The following is a 9,486-nucleotide window of genomic DNA, read 5'->3' on the forward strand; positions in this document are numbered from 1 at the left end:
GCTTCATACGCGATAGAATAGCCATTATACTCGACAATGTGGACATTAAACACGACAATGTGGACATTAAACATGATGTTATGGACCTTATACACAATGTTATGGACGTTAGAAACGATATTAAAGTCATTTATTCCTTCCAGAGGCTGTTTAACGTTGCAATGTTGTACCCGCGAGTAGCATTTTGCTACTTCCGGTAGCGCTTCATACGCGATAGAATAGCCATTATACTCGACAATGTGGACATTAAACACGACAATGTGGACATTAAACATGATGTTATGGACCTTATACACAATGTTATGGACGTTAGAAACGATATTAAAGTCATTTATTCCTTCCAGAGGCTGTTTAACGTTGCAATGTTGTACCCGCGAGTAGCATTTTGCTACTTCCGGTAGCGCTTCATACGCGATAGAATAGCCATTATACTCGACAATGTGGACATTAAACACGACAATGTGGACATTAAACATGATGTTATGGACCTTATACACAATGTTATGGACGTTAGAAACGATATTAAAGTCATTTATTACCTTTTAGAGGCTGTTCAAAGTTTCATTTTTCCTCCGCGACGCCATGTTGTTAGCCCCGCGCTAGCTAGCGGACTTTACACTCGATAATACAAGTATTCCTTAACCTTTCAGAAGAAGTTTCAACGTGAATTATGTCCTTCCTGGGCTTACAAATCCTCTCATGTCTCTTCACAGTGCCAGACTAGAGTCAAGCTCAACAGAGTCTTCTTTCCCCGCTGATTCCGCCAAGCCCGTTCCCTTGAACCATGCGACTTATAGTCCAGTGCGACTTATATGTGGTTTTTTCCTCTTCATGGCCCATTTTTGGCCTGCTGCGACTTATACTCGGGTGCGACTTATAGTCCGGAAAATACGGTATGCCATAGTAGCGCATGCGAATCATGAAAGCTTATATTATTATATAGTTCGCGATCTAATCGTATCGGATGAGAAATAGACATTAAACGGCATATATAGGCTACACAATAGCTAATCACCGCGACAAACAGCTATATTATATTTGAATATGATGACCGGAATATCTCACGTTTGTCCGGTAAATTGAAATCTTCCCGGACACGTTGACCGGCACAAAAACGGAAACCCTGAGACAGACACAGAAAGATAGCCAGACAGACACACAGACTGCATCCAAGATTCTGTCAGAGGGGATTTGGAGCGTGCCCCCTCCCCCCCCCCCCCCCCCCCCCCCCCAGTGACCTTGGCTAGGCTGTGGTGGAGCTGAGGGGCTCAACTGCCACTGACACAGGGAATCACAGTGAGGATAACCAGGACATGGGCTAGGCCTGAAATAGTGTGAATTGAATTGAAATTGAAACAGAAAGGGAAGGGGGGGTAAGGATAGAGTCCCCCATCCCATCCCTGTCCAGGTCTCCTCCGATCCCCCACCCCTCCATCTCTACTCCACTCTCTCTGAGACAGAGTAGGCAGGGTTCATGAGGCTGTGTGACTGGATTACTCTCTTGACTGCTGTGTGTGTGTGTGTGTGTGTGTGTGTGTGTGTGTGTCTGTGTGTCTGTGTGTGTGTGTGTGTGTGTGTGTGTGTCTGTGTCTGTGTCTGTGTCTGTGTCTGTGTCTGTGTCTGTGTCTGTGTCTGTGTCTGTGTCTGTCTGTCTGTCTGTCTGTCTGTCTGTCTACGCACGCATGTGCATCACATTGACACAGATGGTCATTATCACAGCTGTTAGATGCCCTCAACCCCCCCACCCCCCTCTCTCTCCTTCTCCCTCTCCCTCCCTATCCCCTCTCCCCCCCTATCCCCTCTCTCTCCTTCTCTCTATCCCTCCACACTACTCCAAATTTAGCAACCTCTCATTAATTACTGTGTGTGTGTGTGAGTGGTGGTGGTGTGTGGTGGTGTGTGGTTGTGTGTGGTGATGGTGAATGCAGCAGAACAGCCAATGAGGCCATTCAGGTTAAGTGTTCCGAAGAGCTCACTTGACGCCTGAAATTACCGGCCAACATTTTAGTCAAGCATTCAATGACCTTCAAGGGCACACACACACGCGCACACACACACACACACACACACACACACACACACACACACACACACACCCAGATACTCCACGCATGATGGTGGTGGTCCCAAACTAGTCCAGTGCCTCAGTGTTTTGACGTTAGTTTGTTTCTGTCAGCTGGGATGTATTGTAAGTCCTGAGGCCTACTCAGAATGTCTGTCTGGGGGGGGGGGGGAGAAACTATGTCTAAAAAGTGTTATTGGGTTTCACCATTTAAAAAAAAAACATATACACAAATACCCACAAATAAAAGGTGACAATCTGTACTTTTGATTTCAAAATCCAAACTTTTGAAGTAAAAGAGAGAGGAGAAAAAAAAGGCTTGACCGTCCCAATACTTATGCAGGGCGCACTGTATGTCTTTGTTCAGACTGTACAGTATCTTTATTTATTAATGAATGTCTAATTGGAATGTTTATAGCGTGTGTGTCGGTGTGTGTTCTCTAGGTCTGGACGATCTCTCGGACTACGACCCCAACCTCCTGAGTGACCCCCAGTGGCCCTGTGGGAAACACAAGAGGGTCCTGATCTTCGCCTCATACATGGTGAGAGACGGAGGGTGGGAGAGGACGAGAGAGAGAGGGGGAGACGGACGGACGGAGTAGAAAGAGTTTACGTTCGTTCTGTCTAAGGAATTACACTCCCCTTGCTATCTATCCAAACCATTCTCACTGAAAGTGTATCACTGCCGCTAACGCCCCTCACACACACACACACACACACACACACACACACACACACACACTGATGTCCATCCGACATCCAAGACAATTATCCCACATGCCGAGGCTTAGGCTTATCCTTCTGCTAGGCTGAATTAAAAAGCTTGGCTGGCCATACACACACACACACACACAAACACCCCCCCCCCCCCCCCCGCACACACACACACACACACACTGTACTGTTCAACCTCAAAGACCACGACAGGCAGCTTTGTCACAGAGACAGAGTCAACCAATAAAAAAAGGCTTATGCCATCTCTGAGCGCCTCGCTAATACCTAGCCTCACTAATTATACACACAGGCCCTCAACGTCAGACCTATATATACACACACACACTGACGCCATGGCAGTACACACACAAACACACACACACACGCAGCCAGCACAGTCACAGATAACGCTAGCGTCAGCGTTGGCGACAGGACTGCATCGTCACACCAGAGACAAATCCCCCCCTATAACTCCTTCAATCAATGGTTCCGTTGGCCCTGGCCTGGATAGCTGCCATCTTGGTCGGTTGCTGTCGTAATCCCTTGACTTTGTCCTCACGTTGACACTGTCTGTTACGAGAATACGTGATGTACAAGTACCGGATGTTTATTGACCCACATACGTACAACTGTTGATTGTATGGGACCTCATTGTTATCTTGCCAAAAAAAGCATGGTTGAAGATATCTCTCTCTCTCTCTCTCTCTCTCTCTCTCTCTCTCCCCCCTCTCTCTTTCTTTCTCTCTCTCTCTCCCCCTCTCTCTTTCTCTCTCTCTCTCTCTCTCTAGACCACAGTGATCGAGTACGTGAAGCCGTCAGATCTGAAGAAGGACATGAACGAGACGTTCAAGGAGAAGTTCCCCCACATCAAGCTGACGTTGAGCAAGATCAGAAGGTACATGTCCAGTCTAACCCTAACCCCCCCCCCCCCCCTCCACCCCATGACGCAGTGTTAGCACCAGGAGTTGTGTTGACTGGAAACCACGGCTCTTCTCTACCAGAGAACCTTCTGAACACTCCTGCCACTGTTTCTTTTTTGTATGGCTTGTGGTCCGTACTGTGGACCCCACCACCTTACACCTCACTGTCCCTGTCCCCACTCTCTCTCCGTCTCTCTCTGCCTCCCTCTCCCCACCTCTCTCTCCACCTCTCTCTCTCTTTCTCTCTCTCTCTCTTTCTCTCTCTTTTTCTCTCTCTCTCACTCTCTCTCAGTCTGAAGAGGGAGATGCGGTCAATGGGCGAGGACTGTGACCTCCAGCCGGTCACCGTGGCGATGGCGTTTGTGTACTTTGAGAAGCTGGTGCTCCAGGGTCGTCTGAACAAGCACAACAGGAAGCTGGTGTCTGCAGCCTGCGTCCTCCTGGCCGCCAAGATCAGCAGTGATCTGAAGAAGCAGGACGTCAAACAGCTCATCGATGTAAGCATCACATTCTCTCTGTCTGTCTATCATTGTTCTTTTTTATTTGATGACTTGTTTGATCGATTGATAGCGTGAAACTTATTGTGAACGAATCGCGAGCATCCACGCTTTTCTATGATACTACTGCAGTGTTTCCTCCAGGAATTTTTACATTAGTGGCGGAGAGCCCTGTCCGCGTGCACGCGCGCTCAAAACAACGACCTAATTTCAACCAAAACTAGAGGGAGGATGGCAAAAAAAAAGAAAAGAATATACAGAATATAAACTTGTGATACCGGTTTCCATCCATCAGCTCTGAAGGTTTACGTTACTCACGGATCCAATGTCCTTCCAAACGAGCAGTCTTGGCTCCGTCTCAAACACAACAGGAAAAGTATGTCCAACTTGGCGAAAGTTTCCGAGTATTTCCAACTTGCGCAATCAGCGCCTTTTTACATACAACCCTATGGGAAAAGGGAAAAAACTGCCGCTTTTTAAAAAAGCGTGAGAAAAGCGCAGCCTCCGCCGTCTTTTTCAGTTGAATTTATTTAACTTTTCAGAAAGACGCTGTGTGTCGTCAAGCACCTTTCTGACAGCTGACCAATCAGGACGAGGAGAGTACCTTCCCTAGTAACCAACTTCCCAACAACCGGTGCTCCAAGATGTCCGACCCATCAAGATGTAGCACAATGTAGCACATGTTGTAGGATGTAGAACAACTCGTGATTGCTACTGGTGTTTCATAACGTGGTTCCATTCGGCAGAAATCTTCATTTTCCGCAACACTGTTGCAAATATACCCAGTTCAACACAACACACCTTGCAAATATACCCAGCGATAGACTTGGTAATAGTCGTAGCCTCGGGGAGTAAAAGGGAAGCCTTGTCTGCCTCTTAGACATGACTACATCGTAATGATTACAAAGATGCCACTTGAAATGCATGAAATCCAAGTTTATTATTACATATTCACCTAGTATTTGACTGACTGTCAGTCACGAATGGTCCCAGTATTGTGGCTTCAGTTGGGTTGTAATTGTGCTTGCTGCAGAGCACGATGTTATTGCTGATATTTTTGTTTTAATCCTGTTCTTTTACCAACTGTTAACAATAAAGTAAACTAGTTACTTTAGCTAGCTAAAGATATTGGCCCCCCAAATCATTTTACAACTTGTTATAATTATGTTATGATGTTTCTCCGCATTGAAGGGAGCAACGCAGGGTGCGCTCGTAAATTCGCTCTGAGAGCGCCGGAGCGCACACTGGGTTCAACGTCATAAAGGGACCAGGTAATTTGATTGGACAAGAGGCATTCCATGAGTGCTGATCAGATTTCCAGGGCGAATTTACGAACGCAGCTAGCGAACAAAAACCGTCAGATCATATATATATACAGGTTATTTTGATAAACTGGACACATTTTGGGAATATATATGGTTACTTTCTCGCCTGAAAACATTAAAACTTCATAAAATGACATGTTAACACTTGTATTGCCAAAATTACAGCTTTTAGCCAATGGAGGTTAAAATGGACGATTTAAATTGCCCGCTGCTAGCCGGTGCGAAATGCATTCTGGGAAAAAGGCGGTGAAGGCTGCGCTTTTTTCCCATGGGTTGTACCGTATGTAAAAAGACGGCGAAAAGGCGCTGAAGGCGGCGCTTTTTCTAAAAAAAGACGTCAAGTGTGAACACCCCCTTAGATGGTTCACATTTAGACCAATCAGGAGTAGCCCTTGTGTCACGTCGTCAACTGAATGTTTAATGTCATTAATCAGATTTTGGATCAGCGGTTAGAGAGAGATGGGCGTGGATTTAGGTGCACTTTTAGTCAACATCCATTATAGCGCTGATCTAGGATCAGATATATTTTAATCAGCTAAAATGTTCAGAGGTGGATATATATTTTTTATTTTTATTTTTTGGTGTGTGGACTGAATCAATTAGTGGCGGAGGAAATTCATTCGTGGCGGCCCGCCACCAATAAATGCATATAGAGGAAACACTGTACTGATGACCTATCAGGGTCTTGAAGGGTTATCCCATTTCATCGGGGAAGATTTCAACCACTACCCCTTGTGATTCTGTTCCAAGATACAAGTCGAAAAGCAAGTGGCACTCCAAAACGAGGGGTAGGGGTACAAATGTTAAATGGGATTGGGCCTAAGCCTACTATTGAACTAAAAATAGCATGATCAGTGGAGAATCTCTTTAAACATACTTTTTAATCCAGGAGCAAGCTTTATTCTTTGAATTAGACTATTCTCTCTCTCTCTCTCTCTCTCTCTCTCTCTCTCTCTCTTTCTCACTCTCCTTCTCCCTCTCCAGAAATTGGAGGAGCGTTTCAGGATCAGTCGCAGAGAGCTGATTCCGTTTGAGTTCACCATTCTGGTTGCCCTGGAGATGGCGCTCTACCTCCCCGAGAGCAAAGTGATGCCACACTACCGCCGGCTGGCTCAGCAGAACTAGTCTACACCTAGACCACTTCACCAGTCCTACACCCGGTCCCATCCTTACTGGGACAGGAAACCTACCTCCACCAGACCCAGACCCACACATCCTGGGACAGGAGACCTACCTCCACCAGACCCAGACCCCTACAGCCAGAGGGACTGAGAGAGTAAGAGAGAGGGGGATGAGGTAGAGTAGAAATGACCCCCCCAAAAAAAGATTCTCACATTTCAGGATATTTCAAGCACAGAGTTATATATATATATATATAATCTCCTTTCTCCTTTCTGATGATTTCAACTCACCTCGACCTGAATAAGACTGTGCTATCCATAGAGAATAGAACAGTTCTATCACACTCCACAAGGGGGGGCTTGAGAGCGACATGTCCAGCAGGTGCATTGGGATTCTTGATCCATGGGGTTTTCTCGGGATTGACCTTGAGAAGGTCGCCAACATTCAGTGTTGGAGCTTTATGATTGGAGCACTTCAAAAAGGGAAAACGCAAGACATCCCATTTTTACCAAAAAGCCATTGTTGTTGTTTTTTTCTCCTACTTTGAAATGATCTAACTTTTTTTTTAATGTTATTTATTATACAGTACCAGTCAAAAGTTTGGACGCACTTTCCCATTCAATTGAATGTGTCCAAACGTTTGACTGGTACTGTATGTTATCGCTACATGAAGGGATTATTCATAATAGCCAGACTATTTCATTTGCACTGCTGTTTTTTTGTCTTATCTCTCATTATGACAGTATATCTTATACCAGCACTCTGTACTATCCACTGGCATTGTTTAACCTTTAGTATAGTATTCTACATATACTATTTATATATGTCACATGATCAGGTCATTGACATCAGAAATACAGTATGATACCCTTGTATCCTTTAAGTATCCTTCACTGTATGTGTGAGATATCCTAGCACATTACCTTTTTATGCATTTAAATGATGATGATGATGATGATTATTATTATTATTATTATTATTATTATTATTAATGTTATGAGCCTGATCTTCTGAACCTTGCACTGAGGTACATGACTGCAGCGTGAAAAGAATCACAGTCTTATGATGATGATAACACTCTATGTTAGAGATGATATTGATTTAAGCACGTTTATGGTGCGGTGTGTGCGTTCGTGCGTGTGTGTGTGCGTGTGTACGACTGTCCTTGTCCTCTGTGTGCTGGGAGTGTTCTAACCTGGTTGTTTTTGTGTAAACGTGCCACCTGCTACCTTACCCTCCTAGGTATCACAGACTCAGATGTTTTTGACATTAACCTTTTTACTAAATGGATTTATATTTATGGTATTTTATCACAGTATGGATGTGAAGGGAAAATATTGTTAATATTGTTGTTATATTCTTGTCTTTCATTACAGTGTTTTCTTTTGTTTTAGTTTTTTTTAATCATAAGTAGATTTCCTTAATTGTATTTTTCTGTTGGTGATTGTGACACTGGTCAGTGTGACATCATAAGGCTTTTGATATAGGATGTTACACACGTGTGTATGAAAGAGATGCTTAGGGTACTTTTGTTGTTCACTTTCCCTTTTTCCAGTATGTTGTCTTCCTCTACCCTGTGTTCTAAAGACTGTAAGCCTTCTTTAATGAGTTCTTCAGAAGGGATTTGTTGCACTTACCCCAACGAGATACTGTGAACCAAACCATACATTAGTTTTTTTATTGACAGTGTTGTGGTTAGTTTGACCACAGTACAGTAAAGTGGTGTCCTTTAGTGTCTGTCTGTCTAATGAGGTTTAATACGGATCTGCCAGGGTTAGGCTGGTGGAGGTAGAATGAGGAATGGGATCACACACATACCTGTTTGACACCATTCCTCATTCCATTCCTCGCATTACGATGAGCCCATCCTCCGATTTCTCCCTCCACCAGCCTCCCCTGGTAGCTACTGTACATCAATGTCATTTATTAGTAACAACGTCTGATGTAATTGCCAACAGAGTGATAGTCAGTGTGTCCTGTTGGCGCCACCCTGTGGTTATAACTGCCACAGTGCTGTCAGTTGAGCCAACCTATGATGGATGAAATGAAGAAAATCAAAAGCTAGTGGAGTTTATTGTTTTCCACAAATCTTTTAAAAGGCAAACATTGGCCTTTGGAGGTAGTAGATTGTGTGGCCTAACACCCAGCGGTCTAGAATCATCCATTCATTTTAGAAGTAGAGGGTAGCGCTTCTCTTGAATGGGCGTTCAATAGGTCATAGCAGTTTCATCTCTAACAGATCAAAAGACAGCCATATTTTCTCGCTCAATATATTTTATTTTATTATGATGTTCAAAAATAGTTGAGAACAGGCGAAAAGAGAGAACAGATCTCTGAGGCGTGTATGGTGGCAGGATCTCCTACTGTTGAAATTGTATCTTTTTGTTTTACCTTATCGCAGAGAGAAGCAAATTGCTAACTGACAATCTTGCACCCAAAAACATTCTATCTGCATTATGCATTTGACCTGTTTCCATAGCGATCTCACAATACACACTTCAAACATTGAACAAAGTGCCTGAAAAATATGAACCATCTCCAGATAAATACTGAGTTTGCGTGAGAACAATCGATTCTGTCAGTCAAGGCAAAAATGCTGCATATGAAATCTTTACTTTCTTTGTCTTGAAAGTAAAATGGTTTTGTTTATTGTTTGACACTGACATTTTGAAGCGGACATGATCTTGTATGCATTGTGACACTGTGACTTTACTTTGACCAAAATCATTCCTGAATCGCTCCAGTGCTTCAGACACCACCAGAGACACCAGACAGATTCTGTCATGATTCATGTGTAGGCATACTTTATGTTTCTGATGTCTAGAGTGTGACTGGTGGACTGTGTG

The 9,486-nt window shown here is 44.0% G+C and overlaps 1 protein-coding gene across 1 annotated transcript in view; it reads left to right on the plus strand.

Annotated features, from left to right (window-relative positions):
• The window catches only part of cables2b (Cdk5 and Abl enzyme substrate 2b), a gene marked incomplete at both ends in the record, with an annotated part of 33,166 nt that extends 26,523 nt beyond the window's left edge, over positions 1 to 6,643 (plus strand). Inside the window, 4 exons of the mRNA XM_080534413.1 lie at positions 2,507 to 2,604; positions 3,565 to 3,671; positions 3,989 to 4,193; positions 6,503 to 6,643. Coding sequence (XP_080390539.1) covers positions 2,507 to 2,604; positions 3,565 to 3,671; positions 3,989 to 4,193; positions 6,503 to 6,643 — 551 coding nt within the window. The remainder of the gene's footprint in view (positions 1 to 2,506; positions 2,605 to 3,564; positions 3,672 to 3,988; positions 4,194 to 6,502) is intronic.
• Between the last annotated feature and the right edge of the window lie 2,843 nt (positions 6,644 to 9,486).

This window comes from Nansenia antarctica, assembly GCF_963989245.1.
Source record: "Nansenia antarctica genome assembly, chromosome: 6".
NCBI classification, from domain to species: domain Eukaryota; kingdom Metazoa; phylum Chordata; class Actinopteri; order Argentiniformes; family Microstomatidae; genus Nansenia; species Nansenia antarctica.